This window comes from Gekko japonicus, unplaced genomic scaffold (assembly GCF_001447785.1).
Source record: "Gekko japonicus isolate JY-2015 unplaced genomic scaffold, Gekko_japonicus_V1.1 scaffold32, whole genome shotgun sequence".
Lineage (NCBI taxonomy): Eukaryota > Metazoa > Chordata > Lepidosauria > Squamata > Gekkonidae > Gekko > Gekko japonicus.
Window position 1 is genome coordinate 1,934,434 of NW_015167527.1, and position 21,851 is coordinate 1,956,284.

The 21,851-nt window shown below is 43.2% G+C and overlaps 2 protein-coding genes across 2 annotated transcripts in view; one reads left to right on the forward strand and one right to left on the reverse strand.

Moving 5' to 3' along the window:
• VTI1B (vesicle transport through interaction with t-SNAREs 1B) overlaps positions 1-421 on the reverse strand; it is an 18,673-nt gene extending 18,252 nt beyond the window's left edge. Inside the window, exon 1 of the mRNA XM_015413314.1 lies at positions 135-421. Within this exon, the coding sequence (XP_015268800.1) occupies positions 135-252 (118 nt within the window). The 5' untranslated portion in view covers positions 253-421. The remainder of the gene's footprint in view (positions 1-134) is intronic.
• Positions 422-6,751: 6,330 nt separating this feature from the next.
• Positions 6,752-19,925, forward strand: RDH12 (retinol dehydrogenase 12 (all-trans/9-cis/11-cis)). Its single transcript, XM_015413313.1, has 7 exons — positions 6,752-6,831; positions 10,305-10,423; positions 11,738-11,893; positions 16,124-16,228; positions 16,745-16,954; positions 18,502-18,691; positions 19,635-19,925. The coding sequence occupies exons 1-7, from the start codon at positions 6,752-6,754 to the stop codon at positions 19,735-19,737; spliced, it is 963 nt and encodes a 320-aa protein (XP_015268799.1). The 3' UTR covers positions 19,738-19,925.
• The last annotated feature ends 1,926 nt before the right edge of the window (positions 19,926-21,851 follow it).

Consider the following 21,851-nt stretch of genomic DNA (forward strand, 5'->3'; position numbering starts at 1 on the left):
TGCTGTGGGTGGGGTAGAGGGCTGAAGACTACCTTTCCCCACAGGCGCTGTTACTCTATGAGGAGGAAAGTAACAACGGCGCCGGTGCCCGGTCCTTGCCTCCCACCACGGCTTCGGCCGAACTCCTCACGTACCAGCGGCTGAGCTCCCGCGTACTCTCTCCGCGGCACCCTGCAGCTCCTTATGCAGGCCGCGGAAGATTTCGTGCAGCCGCTCCAAGTGCTCGGAGGAGCCGAGGCCGCGATCCGCCATGGCGCCGAGGAGAGAACAAGCAGCAACTTTCCGAATCTGTCACGAGAGCGCGGTTACCAAGGGCCTGGAGCCGCCGCCGCCGCCATCTCCTCACAGGCACTTCCGGAACAAGAAGCTACCCTCGCTCCTGTGGCAGAAGCACGCCCGGCTCCGCCATCGCGGCGCCTAAAGCAACCTCTCGTTTGTGTCCATCGCACAGCGCCACTTTGGTTCAGGCGGGGAATTACCAAAGGGATGGGAAAGTCACACAGTTTTTTCTGTCAGCGTGGCTGTAATTTCTCCCTGTGCAAAGTTCTCATGTTTGAAGGAAGCAAGCAAGCCTGGATGAAATTTACTTTGTGAACCTTAATTTGAGGAGGCAAAAGCAGATGTCGCATCACGTGGGCTGATTAAATACTGATATTTAATGGATACGAATATTTAATCATTAAGTGGGCTTGATACAGATGCTGAATTTTAGAACCTGGATGGGATTGCACAGAGCCAGTAACTTGTCTGGAAGATCAACTATTTATGACAAATGCAGAGATTGGGAAATGGGTGCACTTTACTAGAGGTGCCCATCCAGGTGGCCTGGCCCCCAGGCTGCAAGCCCTTTATCACGCTATGGCCTTTTTATGTCATTTCAGAAATAAAACAGCATTTTTCTTTAATGACTCATTAGATATGATGTACAGCATGGGACCTGGTGTGTGTGTGTGGTGGTAGTGGGTGTTAGAGGTGTCCATCCTCTTGGACTGTTTTTAAAAAACTAATGAAAATGTCCTCTTTTGGGGTTGGAAGGTTAGGAATATTCCTAGTTAGAAGCAATTATCACAGCTTAAATAGAAAGGGAATTTAAAATGAGATTCGTCATAGTGATCATTTGTTTGAAGTAGTCAGTCGGGAAATATTTCCTCTTTTTTGTTTTTCAAAATATGGTATTTATTGCATCGTGTATATTTTATTAACGAACTGATAAGTCAAGACAACTCTTTTGCATTGTGCATATTTTTTAAGACGCTTCTACCAAAAGTTATGAAACATGGCTATTGCTGGTGGGTGGTGCAGGTCAGGACAAGGCAGGGCAGCAATCTCCCTGCTATGTCAAGAGCATTACCAGACATCTGCAATCATGATGGAGCAGGCCTGTAGCTACAGTGGGGCATCTCGGGGCTAGGCCCCCTGACTTATTGGCAAGGCCCCACAACTTCTGATTCCTCTCAGGGCCCCTGAATAGCAGCGGGTGCAGGGAAGGAGCCGGGTATTCCTGCGCAGCTGTCCGGTGAAAGGGTCCAGATTAAATTACCTTTATTTTGATTAGCCAGTGCCCCCTAAGAAATTTAAATGCCCCCTGACTAAAAAAAATCCTGGCTACCGGCCTGTTATGGAGTGTGAATAAAACAAAAGTTGGACCATGTGACTGTGCTTGTTGGTGCCTCTTCTGTGTGGTATTCTGCCCTCACATATGTACACATGTACTTATTTTCTAGTACTACTTTTTCTGCGGGAAACCACTGTCTTAACGTAGGAATATTCTGGGCCAGTTTAAATGTGTATAGTCCCTATCGGAGCTGCTTTTGGACTCATGGCCAGGTGAGTCTCAGGATTCTATTGTTTCTTGCTTTGTGGTAGTTATTGCGCTACCAGCACAGAGTGTGCTGATTCATTCAGTGGTCTGGATTATCAGTCTTTCTGTGTTGATTGCACCAAACCACAAAATAGGTTATGGTCACTAGAAAAGTAATTGCCAGGTACTACCATAGAAGATGGGGCACTTTGTCATACTCAAAGACAAAAACACCTATAACACCTTACATGGTAATTGGTTTGCTGAGGCGTGAACTTGCAAAGGCAAAAGCCTACTTCATTGGCTACACTGAAATTCCAGTGCTCCCATAATAATACCCTATGCAATTTGTTCAATAGTGGTACTTTTTCTCTGAGGGCACATTTGGCACTTCTTGCATATATGAGAAAATTTGTGTGGCACTTTTAATACCTTCTAACACCACCAAAGCTGTTGATACAAGATTTTTAAATAGTGCATGTATGACAGACCCCTGACACTTCCCCACTCCCGGGCAGATTTTCCTGCCAAAAATATTTTTAGCTCCCCTCAGTAACTGAGCTGCCCTTCAGTAGCATGTATTTCCTTTTTTATAAGCTTTAACTGTCCCACACTGTTACAGATATTCGTTTAGGTACAGGAACTAGAGGAAATACAGGAGCTGTCTTGTTTTAAAATACCCTCATGAAATGGCACATGAGGCAAAATTAACTTTCAAAACAGAATAAAGATTTTAATAAGGCAGGCAATATATAAATATGAGGATTCAAGGTATAGAGGCTGCTGAGGTGAAACTTTCTAATATGTACAGAATTGAGATTTTCAAACATACAAGAGAGTAGAACAAATCTAGAGTCCAGTGGCACCTTTAAGACCAACAAAGGTTTATTCAAGGTATGAGCTTTCGTGTGCACACCTTTGTTGGTCTTAAAGGTGCCACTGGACTCTAGATTTGTTCTACTGCTTCAGACCAACACAGCTGACCATCTGGATACAAGAGAGTGTCTTGTTGTAGCTTAATTTCTGAGTTTCAAGTTCTTTTCAGTGAGAGGTTTTGCTTATTATATATTCCAGCTGTTACACAGAATATTAAATACAGTTTCTCTCCCTTTAGATATTATAGCTTTCCAGTAACTCTTGAGGTATCTAAAACCCTTCCCCTTGATCACAGACCAGGGTTCTCTTCCCAAACCCTCCCTACTGGCTAGAACTTATCCTTCTTGTCCCTAAGAAGCAATAACTCCTTTTCCTATTTGGCTTGTTTTGGAGTTCTCTCTAACTCCTCAAACCTCCTGCCAAATTCTTCTTCTAATACTATTTGTCTGTATGGTTAGCCTTGCAACCATTGTTCCCTCTAAGCTGAGTTAGTGTGAGCTAGCTCACGGTTTTTGAGCCTCTGGCTCACACATTTTTGTCTTAGCTCAGGAAGGATGGCTCCAGAGCAAACCAATTTACGCAGTAGCCAAATCACCTGCTCACAACTTTAATGCCAGTAGCTCACAAAGTAGAATTTTTGCTCACAAGACTCCACAGCTTAGAGGGAACAACTAAAGAAAACCCAGGCATTTACTGAATGACTGAAATCAAACAAGACCAAGACGTACACTTTTATATATGGAGTTAGAAAAGAGGTCACTAATATCTGTTCATTACATCCCCTCAGTGTTCACAATTTAAGTTTTCATATTTGCTACATTAAAATGGAATAGTATTATGTGTTATATTTCTACAAAACTGCATTTTCTTTCTTTCAGAAATCTACTTTGTTGCCTTCTAAAGTTTTGTTTCTGAAACACACTTCTGAAAATGCAGGCAGGATTGATTCCAGAGGGCTAGCCATGTTAGTCTATTGTAGCAAAATTAAGCAGGAGTCCAGTAGCATCTTAAAGCAGTATTCCTCAACCTTGTGGAGGCCATAGGCAGCTCTGGAATTCTGACATAGGATGGTGGGTCCAACCATAAAAATGGCTGCCATAGGAGGCAGAGCCAACCATGGAGTGGGGTTATGTATAACTAATAGTAAATCTTCAGCATTTCAGGCAGAAGCTGCATTTAACAGGCTGCCTGCCTTTTAAAATGAAAATGTTGTTTTAAGATATTTTGTTGCATACACACAGCTTACCTTCAGTAACACAGTGAAGATCCTTATGCTGTGGCCACAGCTGCTGCCAAAACAACATTTTTTAAAAACCCACACAGCCAATCAGATCTCCAGTGGTGAATCAGAAGCCTGGCCCTGCCCACTTTCTCAAAACACTTGGTGGGCACCAGGAAACATGTTGGTGGGCGCCATGGCACCCATGGGCACCATACTGGAGACTGCATTTTAAAGACTAAGAAAGCACATCCCAGCATAAGCGTTTGTGAGTCAGGGCTTATTTCATTCTGTGCACAGAGAATCCACCCAAAGCAGCTACATGTATCCTCAAAGATCAAGCAACAGAAAAGAGGAGGGGGGATTAGAATGGGATGCCTAAAACAAGAGTCTATGGAAGATTAACCAATCCATTCAAAGTGGATGAGAACCACTGCCAGTTGCTGATAGTTGGTGTAATATACAATCTAATCAAAGAAAGGCCAGCTTGAGATCCAATACATCATCTAAAGATGACAGCTAAATTAACTAACAACTGTAATGAGTGGGTCATCTTGAGATAGCAACTACAGTGAGTGAGGAAACAAAGGTCCGGAAAGAAATTAGAGATAATTTAAAATTCTTTCCAGAACATATGAGTCTAAGAGTTATTGTTCTACTTCACAAGCAATTTCAAAGGGAGATCCCAGCCCGAAAGTACTGAATAATGTGAAAGTTCTGGATGAATTCTTTCTTTCCCCTATAGCAGATGATGATAAATGTGACCTATCAAGTCCTCTGTTGCCCTTCCACTGAATCTAATTAAATCTGCAACACATCCCATATTAATTTTATGATGTTATGCAGATTAGGGGCTTCTTTATCACGAACCAAACCATCTCTCCCCCCCCCCTTTGGTTTAATTTGCTTGTTGTTCTGCGATATTTTGGTTGGTCATAATAAATATTATATGATGGCTGGTTTTGGAATTCATTGCCCAACAAAGATAACTACAGTCTTTTGTCTATTTCGGGAACTATTGGATTATGTATAAATGTACCTCTAATCACATATTTTATATTCATTCCACATTATTGGTAACCGAACATCTGAAGTCATGTTGTTGTACGCACAGTTTATGAAACACTGTTAAACATTTTGCACTCTGCCACTGACTAACAGAATGAGCTTTGCAGGTACACTTAACCTTTCTGTGATACATATGTTAAGTGCTGTTTATTTTTTAACTACATGCAGAGGTCATTTCGGGGGGGAACGTGGGGGAACACAGTTCCCCTGGGTGAGGTGCAGGGGGGCGGGGCACATGACAAAGCCCCGCCCCCTGCTTCCGGCCGCCCCGTTTCCAGCCCTCATTCAGCCAGGAGGAGGCAGGAGAAGAGGGAGGGTAAGTTGCTTCCTCCCCGCCTCTCCCCACCCCTGCCTGCCTGGGGCCAGAGAGGGCCTTGGTGGGGCTTCCTCGCACTCCCGCTGGCCTTGCAGGTCCACTGCCGGGCCCCTGATGTCAGGGGGTGTGGCATATGCTAATGAGTTATGCTAATGAGTTCCCCTAGCTCTTTTTCTACGAAATGACCCCTGACTACATGGACATAAATCAATCATGAACGTATATTCAAATATCCACTTTGGTTCATTGCTTAAATGCATGATGGGAAGAATGCTAAATGTTGACAGGCAGTTATACTGCTTGTGACCTTGCTTGTTCTGGCCATGTTCCTTCCTGATGTCAGTTAGTTTAAGTCAGATGAAGAACATATCTGCTACATACCCATATCTGCTACATTAGATGCCTTTAGAACTTCATAGCCTGGGAAGAAGGCCCATTGTTTAACTAAAAGAGGTACATTTTCACTTGAGAAAATGCAACCCACAGGTCCAGGCCCAATCAGGAAGGTATGATGCAGTTTGACAAAGTTTGCTGCAACCAATAATTCTGTTTCATTTCTCTGATGCAATGTGAAATATAAAACACTGTGTCTCCCTTGTAACCTCGGAGACACTGGTTGGTATCTGAGGGGGCCAACCCCTGTTTGTTTGGTTTCTCCCTGTTAATCGATTAACAATAAAGACCTCTGTTACAGTTTCTTCCTTCACAGAACTGAGAGTGTGTATTTCTCAAACTGGAACCAGGGAAACACAGAGGATTTGTACTACAATATTGAGTGATAAAACAGGAGGAACTGCTTGTACGGCAATCAAAAATAAATAAATAAATGGTGTAAGATTATTTTTTAAATCTCTCAAAATGGTTTCTAAATTGGCATCAGCATGGGGAGGGTAGGAGAGTGTAGCCCGAATTTTCTCATGAAGGGCTTGCAAAGATTTAATGTAACTCAAAAGTTGGGCTATAAATGCGTTAGTAATAATCACGTTGTTTGCTATACACTGTACTAGTAGTGCTCATTCCAGATAAGCATATACTGCAAACAAACCACTTGGACATCCTTCAATCAAGAGTGTACCCAAGAAAAAACGTATTGCAGGTGTCGTTGGTCTTGTAGCCCATAGAAAAGAAATACCGTATGTTTAGTTTATAGGGAGGATACACAGCTTAAATGATTTGTTTTTGAGGACTTCATTATCAAAAGAAGCTTTTGTTTCTCTCTTGATTCCGCCAGCGGAGAAGGCGTCCGTGCCCCTCCCAACCACTCCTCTCCTCTTTCCGTGGTTTCATATACAGAGCGCTTGAATGACGTTACAGGACTATAGTTCCCAGTATGCCGTTTGATTTACAAGCGACACGCACCCTATTGGTCCTCAATCCAAAGGTCAGTGCTAAAGAGCTTCGTCGTATGTAATCCCATCTTCGCCCTGTGAGGAAAGACTGCAGAAAGTGAAGTCAAAGACTGAGCGGCATGATGCTAGCCTTTCTGGGGTCCCTGCTGGCACTGTCCGTAACCGTCCCTCTTTTGGTATTCATGGCTGCTCCTTACATCAGGTTTGTGATGTGATGGGTTTTATTGGCTACTTAAATTTCTGAGTACTGAAATGCAGATTAACTCCCCCCACCATTAAAATGAGACTTCCAGAGTGCATACAAGAGAATCCTTGTATTTAATGGTGCCAGAGCAGCTTATATGGCAAGCCTCTTAGAACAACAATACATTTCTTAGTCTTTGAAGTGACACAGGTCTCCTTTTTTGGAGATTTTCTGAGCATCTGTCTTTACCAGTACCTTTATCTGCCAAATGCCTGTTATTAACACGTCCCTATATATTGGTTTTTGTTTATTAATTTTAATACTTTTATCTCCATCTTAATGTGTTGGTTGCGGGGTGGGAATCAAGCAGCAGACAACTTGTAGTTTGACTTTCTGAGCTTCAAGAAAAAGAATGAGAAGGTGGGGACAGGGTTGCCTCCTGATGGTCGCTCTGTGTCTTAATAGTTGCAGGACAGGCAGAAATTCTACAGATTTCCATTACCATTACTGAAATGCAATGACAGGAGAAACTGCTGCAGTTAGCAAATGTATTAGGCAGATCCTAAGTTGCAAATAAAAGAGAATGGCAAGAGCTCTCTTGGATCTCAATCTGAACTAGTTGTTAGAAGGCTCTTGAACCGGCAATAAAATGACACCATCTTGTACTTTATCTCGTTCCTTAGTAGTTATTTTTAATACTTTTTAAGAATTCCCACAACCTCTTTTATCTGTAAGGCTAAAATTGTGTGCTTATTTAGTCTCACTGAATTTAACAGAGTTCCCTTCCAAGTAAATATGCACAGGATTGGTCCATAAGCCTTTTAATCTGTTGTTAAAATTATCTATTTGGGAAGGCATCGCACTAAAGATTTTTTTTTAAATGTTCTGTAAAACAAACTGGAAAAACAACAGATATTCCAGTAGAATTGCATTGCTAATACTATTTCTATCAGCCCTTGTATAACTTTTACTCTGTCATAGTTTTGCTAAGATTAACTGTGTTATGGTTCTGCATTCTGTACTAGTTTAGTTAATTTTCTGTAATAGTTTCAAGACCTAAAGATAATGGTTGTGAAATAAAAGAGAAGTGTGAAGATGAGAATAAACCTGATTTTTTAAAAAAAGAGATTGCTCAACTGTATAGATCAGAAAAAAACATTGTTCTGTATCCATTAAGCATACAGTTCCAAAGATATAAGACACTAACATCTTCTTAAGAGGGAGCGGCTATTTCTGCTGGTTAACTCTCCTGATGCAGCCTACTGAGTCCCCCCCCCCCCAAATTTACTTTTCTGGAGTCAGTGGATCCTCAGAAACAGTGGGCGAGAGAAATGGGCAAAAATCACTTTCCCCTTTAAGAAAAAAAAGGTGCCCTTAAATCCTTGGAATAATGTGGTTGGATGCAGGCCATCATCATAAGAACGTAAGAAGAGTGTCAGACCAGTAATCCAGCTAGTCCAGCTTCCTGTCTCACACAGTGGCCAACCAGTTCCTCTGGATGGCCAACAGGGCATAGAGCCTGAGGCTTTCCCCTGATATTGCTTCCTGGCTCTGAGATTCAGAGGATTAGTGCCTCTGAAAGTGGAGGTTCCCCCCTCAGTCACCATGGCTAGTAGCCATTGATAGACTTATTCTCCATGAATCTATCTAATCCTTCTAAAAAGCTATTTATTCATGTTGCCATCACTACAGCAAATTCCACATTTTAATCACTCTGTGTGTAAAGTAGTATTTTCTTTTGTCTGTTCTGAACCTACTGCCCATCAGCTTCATTTGATGCCCTCAAGTTCTAGTATTTTGGGAGAATGAGGGAAAAGTCCTCTTTGTCGACTCTCTCCACCCCATGCATAACTCTATGAACCTCTTTCTTGTCCCCCCTTAGTCTTCTTTTTTCTAAGCTGAAAAGTCCCAAACCCTTCAAGCCTTTACTCATAGGGATGGTGCTCCAACCCCCTCATCGTCTTGGTTGCCCTCCTCTGTACTGTTTTTGAGCGCTCCAATGTCCTTTTTGAGGTGTGGTCACCAGAACTGTACACAGTATTCCAAATGAAGCTGCACCATAGATCTATACAGGGGCATTACAATATTGGCCGTTTTATTCTCAATCTCTTACCCGAACAAACTAGAGAGGACCTCTGCAGAGTCCTTTGCATCTTCATGAGTCAATACAATTATCCAATCCCTGATGCTGTAGCTTGGTGGCATAAGTATATACAAATATGGAGAAATTACCTGCAGTAAACACCATGAGGAGGTCTGGAAGGCAATCTTTCTGCTAAGGTCGTGAATACTAGTACTGGCATAAGGCTGTGTACTGGCTGGAACTCAAGTTAAGATAGGGCTTGAGGACTGCTTCATACTTACCTGGGTGGTATTAGAATTTCTAGTGTGATCCTTATTTCCTCAGTAATGGTCTCTCCTCATTACCACATGCCTGTTACTATTTATCCTAGTGTCTCCTCTGGTTATTCTTTGACACAGCATCATAACTGAGAAGAGGGAGTCAAAAGACTAACACACAAGAGTTGCTTTCATCTCTCACTACTTTCTTCAGTTTGGTGGAGTGAAGAAGAATAAGATGTTTGCTGCTTCTATATACATATATGTGCCTAATGGTGGAATATTTCATGTACCTGATGAAGTGCAAAAATGCCACTGGACCTTGTTGATACAGAATAACATGGGTCCCCTTCTGGAATTATTATTTTCATGTCCATTTTTGTCTCTCTCACTCTAGTGCTCTGTTGGTCATTCTTCTCTTTCTTTTTCTCTTAAAAACAGAATGACAAAAAGAAAATGACCATTGGTATGATCTACTTTAGGTTTGGATATGCCTGTGTAGGAGGTCACAGCACTACAAGGCCAAAAGATGTTAGGACACACAATGGTGGTAGCAACACTGCACAAAAGCAAGAAGACAAACTAAGGTCCCTTTCACACAATCACTGGCAACTTTGCTCAGCTACAATGCTGCTACTAGGGACTGTATGTATATATTGCTTTTATGTGGGTGAGGTTGAGAAAGGCCTCTTTCTCACTTGATCATCCCACCTATGGGCTTGTGGTATGCACTTATGTTCCCCAGTGCTAAGGCATAGCACTACAAAGAAGTGACTCCCATGCTTCAGGGTGTATGAGAATGTGTGTGAGAAAGAAGACTGAAGAATACCTGATACGTATCAGGAAAGTACAGCTTTTCAGATCTAATGGAGGACTTTGACAACTAAAACAGATTTCTGTCCACAGAACATGACTTCCTTGCTTCCCACTGCAGGTCAAAATGCCCCCCCCCCGCTTCTCCTGGGGAATGGGACCCCCAGGATCATCCGGGTGGGGTTGGAGAACTGCTGTGGGAGGGAGAATTGGCAAAATCTCCCCGCTTTTCCATATGCAGAAGTCCTCTGTGGGAACCACCCTTCTATGTACATATAATGACACTTTCTCTTACCACTTGAATGTATGAATTACTTATGCGCTGTTATGTTTTCTAGGAAGTACATTGCAGGAGGAGTGTGCAAGTCTACAGTGAAGCTGAATGGAAAAGTGGCTGTGATCACTGGAGGCAGTACCGGCATAGGGAAGGAAACTGCCAAAGATCTTGCAAGAAGAGGCGAGTTGGTATCCCATTTCATCCCTACAAGAGTATTTTAGAGATCATGGTACCTGCATAGACAATAGAGATGTGGGACAGGGGTTGTAATAGGGAGAGGAATTAAGTGAGATTGACTGAAAAAAGCTGTCTGGATACAGCACAATAACTTAAGTCTTCACTGACCCTCACAGAAAGATCATAAAAAGAGTTGCTGAGTACACGGAAACTGTAGCTTAGCCAGGGCACTCTATTACCACATCTTTCCTAGTGAAATCACAGCACTGTTAGTAAAACAGTATTCGGTTTTGTGCTCATTATTTTTTCTGAGCTGCTTAGCTCATTAGAGCAAAAAACAATACCACCTTCATAATTTGTGTAAAATGAAGTGTTTGAGCCAAACTGGGGCCTCTAGAAGCTATCCTAAATCCGTGACTTTCTGTCCCATTATTGCATGGCAGCCCAGAAGAGAGCTGCTGGCCTTTCTGCTGTGGGTGGGGCAGCGCCAGTCCCACTGGCCAGAAGGTGGCATAGCAGCTTGCTCACTTAGATGTTGCCATGATACACAAGGGGGCAGTGAGGTTTCACCTGACTTGCAGGTCTTCAATTTCTGACTTTTGCTCAGAAAGCTGTTTCTCACTTGATGATCTCTCTGGTTGTTGCGATACACATGCACATGTTGTAGTGGCATGGTTTTGCACCATTGGATTTCAGTTGGTTTCTCACTCTTTTATCAGAATGATTCACATTGACAGAATGGACAAAGCTGCTTCTGTACAATGGTCCAGCTATCCTGCTTGCCCAGTGCCTGACTGCTTTGCCTCCACAAGCCTGCATAGCTGGTTGTGATTGGCTTTCTGCTTGTCTAGTGTATTTATTTATTTGATACATTTTTATTCTGCCCTCCCTCCAGGGGACTCAGGGTGGTGTACATGGTTCTGTTTGCGATTCTATCCCCTCAACAACCCTGTGAGGTAGGTTAGTCTGATTAGCCCACGTTCATCCAGTGAGCTTCCATGGCAGAATGGGGATCTGAACCTGGGGCTCCCCTATCCTAGTCAGACATTCTAACCGATACACCACAGTGATTCTCGCTGCTTGTCTGAGTGCACTTCCAGCCTTTTGGATTCACTATTACAATAGCATTTTGTAATGTTTAACACTTGAGTGACTTCTGTACTGCAGTCTTTTCAATGAAATACTATTAGATCGCTCCTCCAGTGAACCAAAGATATCAGAACTGCAGTGTAAGCTCTTTCTAGCTCTGAGCTACACAGCTTCTACGTTATAAACCCACTGGCATTATAAAATAGTTTCCTGTTTTCCTTATTGCAGGTGCCCGAATCATCCTTGCTTGCAGAGACATGGCGAAAGGAGAAGCAGCGGCCTGTGAAATCCAAACCTCAACTGGGAACCAGCAAGTTATTGTGAAGAAGTTAGACTTGGCAGACACCAAGTCTATTAGGGAATTTGCGGAGAATTTCCTAAAAGGTATTTAAACAGCTTTTATCCTACCTTTCCAAGCAACAATATTTGCTTAAAGCAACTAACAGCATTCATAACAGATCAATAAAATAATCAACAGTAAAAATGCCACATACTGTACTAATAAAGAAACATCTTTATTAGTACAGTATGCATCTAGTACAGTATGCATCTAGTGAACCAGCAGCAAAAGATCTCGCTTGAGCCACAACCAGAATGAAAACTAAATAGCAGCTGGTTCAAGGTTTTATTCACGGTCTGTGACCAGAACATAATTCACAAACAATAAAATGCCTCATTAGGGCAAAACAACAATAAAATCATTCACAATACAATTTAAGCAATACCTCAATGATAAAATTGTTCAGAATACAGTAGAATACTATGATGTTTACTAAGAAGTTTAAAATCTTAACAGTCCTCTACATGAGCTATCACAGTTTTCCTGTGCCTTGCAGCAAGCCAGCCAAATCTAGCTACCTGGTAAGTAACATTATGGTGCCTGTCTGAGAGAAGGCTCCTCAGAAGGCATGACTTCTGTCCGCAGGTTAAAGGTAATGACATAGGAAGAGGAAGGGATTTATGAAATTATACACATTGCAGTCGAAGAGGACGCGGTCTAGTGATTCCATACCTTAATTACAGCAAGGGCAAATCCTTTCTTCATAAGGAATCTTTTTATACCGTCCTTCAAGGGCAGCTGAGGGAAGTGTGTCACAGCGCATTAGCCTTAACACTCTCTTATACTCTTGATTTAGTAGGTGGGAAAAGTAAGGGCTAGGGGTTGCCCTCATAATGGGTTCCAGGCAAAGTCTCCCTCTCCCTATTCAGATCATATTGCCTGGCAGTGTCATTAATCCTCTGTCAGACTATAGCCTTGGCTTTATCATCACTCAGAGAATAGCAGCTGAAATCAGAGGAAAACAAATCAGCCAGCTGAATGCCTGACCAATGAAACAGACTTTGTCTGGCACCAGAACACTAATAAGAGAGGCTCCAGGGAAAACTCTTGTGGGGGGGGGGAGGTGTTCCAAAGATATCCCTCTCCACTCATTCAGAAGGTGGGGGAAGTTGTTTATTTTCTTATTAATTTATTTATAGTTTGCATTTATCACAAGGACTCAAGGTGGATTACACATAGTGATTCAGTACAATCAACAAAATGTGACTAGAAATATAAAAAACAGAACTAAAGCATAGCATTTTAACATGACACATTAAGTGGTGCAAAAAATTATGTAATAGGATCCTACTTCCAGTAAACTATACATAGCAGTATAGATCACAGTCCCTAATCATTTAACCAAGTAAGTTTGCAGACCATTTTGTATAGTGCTACCCTGTTATCAGGAGCTGCGGTGGCTCAAGTGGTTAAGATGCTGAACTGCAGGCTGTGGAAGGTCAGTAGTTCAGCAATTCGAGACCCGAGTTGCCGCATGACAGCGTGAGCTCCCGTCTCTAGTTCCAGCTCCTGCCAACCTAGCAGTTCGAAAGCAAGAAATTGCAAGTAGATAAATAGGTACCACTTCGGTGGGAAGGTAACAGCGTTCCGTGCGCCTTGGTGTTTAGTCATGCCGGCCACATGACCACGGAAACGTCTTCGGACAGCGCTGGCTCTTTGGCTTTGAAACGGAGATGAGCACCGGAACCCTAGAGTCGGACTCGACTGGCTTTCGAGCAAGGGAACCTTTACCTTTACTTTTTACCGTTACCTGTTCAAAAAGGGTCTCTTTTGGGTTTTTTTTTAATTTTTCATGTGCGTGCATATGAGCATGTGTGCACCTGGAAGTCATGGTGACCTCTGGTGACTGACCCCTACTGGGGGCCTGGAGAATATTCAGAGAGGTGGCTGAATAAAGCCTGCCCCTGCCTCCTGCCTCCGGTATTTCAAGGAGGTCTCCCATCCAAGTACCTCCCAGAGTCGACCCTGCTTAGCTTCCGAGATCTGGCGAGATTGGGCTTGCCTGGGCTATCCAGGTCAGGGCCAGGTCTCTTGAATAATTCCGTTTTGCATGGTTTGTGGAAAGCTAGGAGAGTGGGAGCCTTCCTGACCTCCTCAGGCAGCCTGTTTCCATAAGGTGAGGGCCACAATGGAGAAAGCACATGGATGGGCAGTGGTTGACTTTATCCATTTGCAGACTGGCACTTCCAGAAGGCCCTGCTCAGATGAGCCAAGCTGTTGTGGTAGAACATAGGGCAGGGGTGGCCAGACTTACTTAACATAAGAGCAACATAGAATAAACGTCAGATGTTTTGAGAGCCGCAAGACATGAACAAATAAATACCCACACGTTTTTATTGGGAAATATCCACATTGGCTTTTTATTAACATTAAATGAGCCTGCCAAATACTTTCCAGATTTCTTAAGTTGATTGTAGGAGGTTTTTCTAAGTTCCCCATCATTCCGGGAGTCACAGCTGCATGTCCATGTCTGGCATCCATGTCTGGCATGGACACTCTTGCTGGTTCCTGCTTCAGGGCGATCTCGGACTACAACCTGCTTGTCGCTGCTCACAGGGAGAGCTCCTTGGGTAGCCCAATGGAGCTTGAGGTCCCTCAAGCTCCTCTAATAGAACCGGCAATCTGGCTGCTTAGAGAGCAAGCCCCGAAGACGACTGTCTTTGCCGTGCCGAAAACCGGAAGTCCCTCATCAAAGGCTCCTAAGTAAGCTCAATAGTCATGGGATAAAAGGACAAGTCCTTTCGTGCATCAAAAACTGGCTAATTAATAGGAAACAGAGAGGGAGTATAAATGGGCAATTTTCTCAGTGGAGGGTGGAAAGCAGTGGGGTATTGCAGGGATCCATACCGGGTCGGATGCTTTTTAATTTGTTCATTAATGATTTAGAGTTGGGAGTAAGCAGTGAAGTCACTAAATTTGCGGATGACATGAAATTGTTCAGGGTGGTGAAAACCAGGGAGAATTGTGAGGCACTCCATAGGGATCTCTCGAGGATGGGTGAGTGGGTGTCAACGTGGCAAATGGGGTTCAATGTGGCCATGCACATTGGAGCCAAAAATCCTAACTATAAATACATGTTGATGGGGTCCGAGCTGGCAGAGACTGACCGAGAGAGAGATTTTGGAGTCGTAGTAGATAACTCACTGAAAATGTCAAGACAGTGTGCGACTGCAATGAAAAAGGCCAACGCTATGCTCGGGATTATTAGGAAGGGAATTGAAAACAAATCAGCCAATAACATAATGCCCCTGTATAAATCAATGGTGCGACCTCATTTGGAATACTGTGTACAGTTCTGTTCACCACACCTCAAAAAGGATATTATAGTATTGGAAAAAGTGCAGAAAAGGGCAACTAGAATGATAAAAGGGTTGGAACACTTTCCCTATGAAGAAAGGTTAAAGCACTTGGGGTTTGGAGAAACGGCGGCTGAGGGGTGACATGATCGAGGTTTATAAGAAGTATTCCCAAAGGCTCCCAGCCTGCAGAAGCAGCTCTGCACTGAGGAGGAAGCAGCTGCAGGTAAGCCTTCTCCCCCGGCACCGGTGGCAAGGCCTGAGTGGCTCCCAGTGGCTGAGCCCACCAAGCCTTCTCCTGCCCCCCTGGCACCAGCAGCGAGGTCTGAGCAGCTTCCAGCCGCCGGCCCACCGAGCTTCCCCCCCCCAATGGCAGTGAGGCAGAGTTCCCAGAGCATTCTCTGTGCATGCGCAGGAAATACTCTTTTACTTTTGGGGGGATTTAAATATCCCCTGTATAGTTTTTAAAACTTTTCAGATTTTTCTGCACACCTGGGGAGTGCCGCAAGTGTGCAGGAAAATCCCTCTGCCCCCCAAGTGCCCCCAATGTGCGGATTTAGATATCCGCACAGAGGGGGCATCTTGGCTATTGGTGTACAGATATGGAGCATAAGTCCATCAGTGGCTATTAGCCACAAGATATATATAGGAACTCTGGGGCAAGTGATGCTCTGTATTCTTGGTGCTGGGGGGCAACAGTGGGCGCGCTTCTAGTGTCCTGGCCTCACTGGTGGACCTTCTGATGGCACTTGGTATTTTTGGCCACTGTGTGACAGTGTTGGACTGGATGGGCCATTGGCCTGATCCAATATTGGCTTCTCTTATGTTCTTATGTAAAAGGATGTTCATCACTGGTGTCTGCTTCCTGCAGTATGAACCATGGGAGGATCTGAAAGAAAGATGACAGCCGTGCTGCAGATTCTATCATGTTAAAATTTCCTCTGAAACTTTTATGCTCTCTGTGTCTGTTTCTTGTAGAAGAGAACGAGTTACACATCCTCATTAACAATGCAGGGGTGATGATGTGCCCCTACTCCAAGACGGCCGATGGCTTTGAGATGCACATGGGAGTCAATCACTTGGGTAAGGCCCTGAATCACTGGTGTGTGGATGTACCCATTACACTTCCATAAATAACCAAGGGGAAAATTATGTTTCATCTAGGATGCTTTTCTTCTCATCTAGTTGCTCAGGAAGACTATGAAGTAGGGGCACATTGTGTGGCCTAAAACACACATTTTGGCTTGGCCCAGTTTCTTGATAAAGGTGCAACAGACAAATCCTGCTATACTCTGGTCACACATACTGAGGTTGTCAAAAAGGCTGCCTTTTCTACACCCTTTCTTCAGAAGTAAAGAATTGTAAATATGGCACAGTAGCTCATTTGTGTGATAGTGTGGGGCAGAGACTGGCAAATCTTTGCACAGACAGGGAATAGAGGTACAATCACAGACGTTTCATTCTAACCATAGGGACAAGTAATTTATTAGACATTCCTGTAAGCTGTAGAGTAGGGTGACACAATGTTAACTTATTTCTCCTGAATCCCTGTTAAGCATTGTAATCAAATTGTAATCATCTATCATCTCTCTTTCTCAGGGCACTTCCTTTTAACGTTTCTATTGCTAGAGCGCCTGAAGCAATCTGCTCCAGCTCGCATTGTGAACGTGTCATCACTGGCTCATCATGGTGGGAAGATTCGTTTCCATGACCTCCAGAGTGAGAAAAGCTACAACCGGACCCTGGCCTACTGCCATAGCAAACTGGCCAATATTCTGTTTACCCGGGAATTGGCCAAACGCCTGCAAGGTCAGCAGCGTGTGTTGATAGTGCCATGTAAATAACAGCCTCATCTGACTTACTCTGTAGAAAGCTGAGGATATTTGGAAAGTGTGTGTGCGCTTAAAAACAAAAGAGATAGTCAATGCACCATTGTTTCCATGGGAGAAAGCAAGCCTTTGGAGTTCTAAAAGCTGTAAGCCTAGGCACACTTCCTTGGAAATAAATCCCACTAAATATTCTTGGGACTTACCTTAGAAATAAAGGTGGAGAGGAGAACACTGCACATTTGAACAGGTGGAGGTAAACTTTAGCATCATGTCCCTTTTGGGAAAAGGTCTAATAATAAAACAGGGAATCTGCAGTAGACCTGTGATCCATGGTGTCACGGTTCAGGAGGGGTGTCACCTGACACACCCACCACTCTGGATTTAGGTTCCCTTGAGAAGGCCCAGAATACCAGTTTGGTGTAGTGGTTAAGTGCGCCAGTTTGGTGTAGTGGTTAAGTGCGCCAGTTTGGTGTAGTGGTTAAGTGCGCCAGTTTGGTGTAGTGGTTAAGTGCGCCAGTTTGGTGTAGTGGTTAAGTGCGCCAGTTTGGTGTAGTGGTTAAGTGCGCCAGTTTGGTGTAGTGGTTAAGTGCGCCAGTTTGGTGTAGTGGTTAAGTGCGCCAGTTTGGTGTAGTGGTTAAGTGCGTGGACTCTAATCTAGGAAAACTGGGTTTGATTCCCCACTCCTCCACTTGCACCTGGCTGGATGACCTTGGGCAAGCCATAGTTCTGGCACAGCTGTTCTCTAAAAAGAGCAGTTTCTGTCAGAGCTCTCTCAGCCCCACCTACCTCAATAAAATAAATAAATAAATAACTAAATAACAGGCGTGAGGACCCGGCAGATTAAAACAAGGAAAAGGTTTATTTTATAGGTCAAACAACAAGGTGCAGAATAATAACAGTAAGTGGGTGAAAAGAAAAGAAATCAAATGCCCTAACGCGTCTAAATATACTGTCCCCCTGTGTCTCAAGTGGCCTTACACTATTCTACCCCACCCTCAGGATGAGGGTTTTTCCCCTGCAGCAGCCTTCCTTCTGGCTCTGCCCTCTGGAAGAAAGAACAGCTCTTCCTGCTGCTCCAGAACTTTTATTCCAAGCCCTCTTCTTTTCCTATCGGTCCATTTTGCTCCAAAACCTCCCAGGGGCTTCTGGGAGTTGTAGGCCCAGCCTCACCTACTGCTAGCCAGGCTCCCTGGGCCTAGTAGGCCTCTGGTGGCACAGCCCAGATCATGACACATGGAATCAAGTGTGTCTTCTACTGTGTACACCTGCAGCATGGAGTCAGGACCAATCTTGGTTCCATGGAAATAGGACATGTTCATCCATCTTCATGGTATAAAACTAAAAATTGCAGCATATATTTAGACAATACTTTATATGTAGACATATGAAAAATATAACTCATGGTTATATGACTCTTATTCTTCAGGTACTTTCTTACTGCACTGTAACATATTAAGAAACTTTACTTTTGAACAGATCGACATTTTCAGTATGTCTTCTGCTATATGCATGATTTCTTTTTGGTAGGTACTGGTGTCACTGTAAATGCTCTGCATCCGGGCTCTGTACAGACTGAATTGACCCGTCATGTACCTCTAGTGGATATTATCTGGAGGAAGATAACTTTCTTCTTGAAGACACCACAAGAAGGAGCCCAGACCAGTGTGTATTGTGCAGTGGCAGAGGAGCTGGAGTCAGTGAGTGGGAAGTATTTCAGGTAGGTCATTTATTGGAGAGTATTGGTTCAAGTTGGATTTCTGGGGAATAATAATCACTCAAAATGTTGCTTATGGTCTGCTCTGGTCTAGTACCCGGCCCGCCAGACTTGGAAAACAGTCTTGGGATAACAATAAAAAAGAGTTAATTACAGCTAACACTTAAAATGCTGACAGTGGTTTATTGCAAGTTAGTTTAGCATTAGGTAGACTTCCTGTGGTGCAGGAAGTGTAAGAATTTGGTCAAGCTATGGAGTAATGATCAAGTCTAAGCAGCAAGAATGAATTTGTTCTAAATAATTTCCCTCTGTTTGGCAATAGCTATATTTTCCTGCAACTTTAATAACTGGAAGAATGCTTTTTCTCATGCTAGAGAGATACATATGCAGCACAAGGCCTGTGAGTTAGAAGAATGCTTTTTCTCATGCTAGAGAGAGACATATGCAGCACAAGGCCTGTGAGCAGTGTCTGTTTTGATAATCAGTTATTTTAGGGGAGGGAGTTGGAAGTCTGAATCTATCCTGCTTTGCTCAGATACTTGTTCATGCCAAAATCAGTGGCAAATATGCTTAAAGTGGAGGAGTGGAGAAATCAAACCTGGTTCTCTCAGAACTCTCTTCAGCCCCACCTACCTCACAGGGTGCCTGTTTGTGGGGAGAGGACAGGAACATGATTATAAACTGCTTTTAAGACTCCTTAAAGTAGAGAAAAGTGGAGTATAAACACCTACTCTTCTTCTGATTAAGGTGGATTAAGTAGCAATTCAGAAGGCAGGTTGAATGCTTAAATCCCCTCATGTAAAAAAAAAAAAGACCCTTACAGATTGAAAGCTAGTATGTCAGGGACAAAGTGTTTAACTGCCACTAGGATTTTTGCTAAACCCAATGTTTAAACTATGCCAGTACCTAAACATTCCTAACGGAAACATTGTCCTTTGTACAACAGTGACTGCCAACCAGCATATGTCTCAGCTCAAGGCCGTAATGAAGAAACAGCTAAGCAACTTTGGAAAGTCAGCTGTGAACTCTTAGGCATCAAGTGGGACTGAATGATGAGGGATCTTTTGTTGTAGCTGCGTGTTGCCACTAAGGTATTTGCTGTGAAAACAGGAACTGAGAACCCCCCAGCATTGTCATCTGATGCAAGCAATCCAAAGTGTAAATGAAGGATTAGTTTTCAACTTAGTTTCATACACACTTAATCGTGTAACAGGGGATATGCATTTTCTAACTTGAGAACAGCCACGCTACTCTTGTTTTCAACCACATGGCCAAGCATGGCAGTAGGAGCAAGGATCACTCACTTGTGCCTCTGCATACTGTGGTCTATAATCATTTGTAAAGCCAGGACTCCTCTACTTTAGAGGCTCACAAAGGTGCTTAAAGCTCTTCGACTGCCAGCAAGAGATGTGCTTAGCTGTTTAGGCTACTTCAACTTGACTCCTGGACAATTCAGAACCCATCCCTGTTTGATGTCTGGGCAGTTCTTATCACTCCTGGACAATTCAGAACCCATCCCTGGCAGGTGAGCTGGTCTATGTTTGATGTCTGGGCAGTTCTTAGCTTCTAATGGCTAGCCCCTGAGAAGAAGGCCCCTGAGCCCAGTGCGACAAATATACACGTCATCTTGGGAAGAAGCTTGATATTTAACTTTCTGCTCCATTAATCACAGAGAAAGTATTTGAGAGACCAAATTTTAAAGGAAGAAAGCTTGAGCTCAAGGCCCCTCCAGCATTGTGAAGACTACTGTAGCGTGTACCTTTTTATTAGAATAGACAGAAGAAGCCACATAAGGAATACCTGGGGAGCAAGGGGGGGTTGTCTTCTTTCACTTGACTGTTCTGTACTTTGGTGACTTCTAAATAAAACGTCTCAGTTTACATTGTTCTTTTTGTCTAAAGTACTATGCTTTGATTTTCACACAAGTTACTTAACTGTGATTGAACTTCCAACACTTCAAGGTTAAAGTAACACCAAAGAGGTGACCAAGTTTATTTTATTTTTGCTTACTTTACACAGAATTTCACAATCTCTTCTTAGGAGTATAACTCTTTGATTCATTCAAACAGTTCGAAAATCATTACAATATTTGAAAATACAAGCCAATTCCCAGGGGCACGTTCTGCTGGTGACAGAAAGAATACTTAGGCTGTAAAGTGCATAAAGTATAGTGCAAAAGGGAATGCCACACACAGGCCAGACTTTTCTGCTGAGAAGGTTTCTGTTTTCTCCCTCTGTAAAAGGCATATGTGTGTTCGAGGAAAGCTCAAAAAAGAAGGGAATAGAGGCAAGTAACAAACATGGTATGTTATCCATGGAAGTAGTGCATCACCTTCTAGCTTTCAGACTAGCCTGTCTTAAGTTTGGCAAACAACAAAAGCAGCTTCTGTCAGCCTTAATGAGATAAGCTTCAGAATCTGGGGGTAGGAAAACACAGAAGCTAAAAGTGGCTACCTTAGTTACCTAAGGTAAGCTATTTCTGGGCACCACATATAATGAGCTAGGCATTTACCAAAGTGTGTCTGTGACAGCACTTACAAGCCAAGTGAGGGAGAAAAACCACAACTTTCCATTTTATGAAGGACTGTGGGCTTACATAACCATGACAGTGATCAGCTGTAGGAAAACACAGAAGTTGCCCACCTTCAAAACAATACACAAAGTTAAAAAAAATCATGAAAAACTGCCTGTACTGGAGTGAAGTGGAACACAATGGACAGATCAGTGTTTGGCAGTTAGTTTGTCCTCATGTCAAGAGCACTCTAGCTTCATTTACAATCCAGAGTTTTGTAGGACAGAAGCCAGGTAACCAGTTAGGCTTCTTTTTACTTAGTGATCAGAAAAAGCATTTGAATCAAATTTGGAGGGCAGATGCTGGATACCCTCAGTTACTTAAATTTAAACCCAAGTCCCATTACACTCTGGACTACACCACTGTCAAGACAAACCTAGGAACACAGGAGAAGCAGGCCAAAATAAGACTACTAATTTGACGGCAAGCCTCTGTTCCACACTCCACTCCATTCACTACTTTTATTTTCTTTGCTTTCTCTTTGTATCTTGCCTCACATGGCAACAGGTACACAATGATTTGCCTGAATTGCTTACGTGGAGTACCATAGTACATCTGCTATTAAGTGAATGTAACAGGATAACATGGCTT

Coding starts and splice junctions, on each gene's coding strand:
- RDH12 (XM_015413313.1), top strand. CDS start 6,752: ATGCTAGCCTTTCTGGGGTCCCTGCTGGCACTGTCCGTAACCGTCCCT. Junction 11,894..16,123: donor TGCGGAGAATTTCCTAAAAG/GTATTTAAACAG, acceptor TGTTTCTTGTAG/AAGAGAACGAGTTACACATC. Junction 18,692..19,634: donor GTGAGTGGGAAGTATTTCAG/GTAGGTCATTTA, acceptor TTTGTACAACAG/TGACTGCCAACCAGCATATG.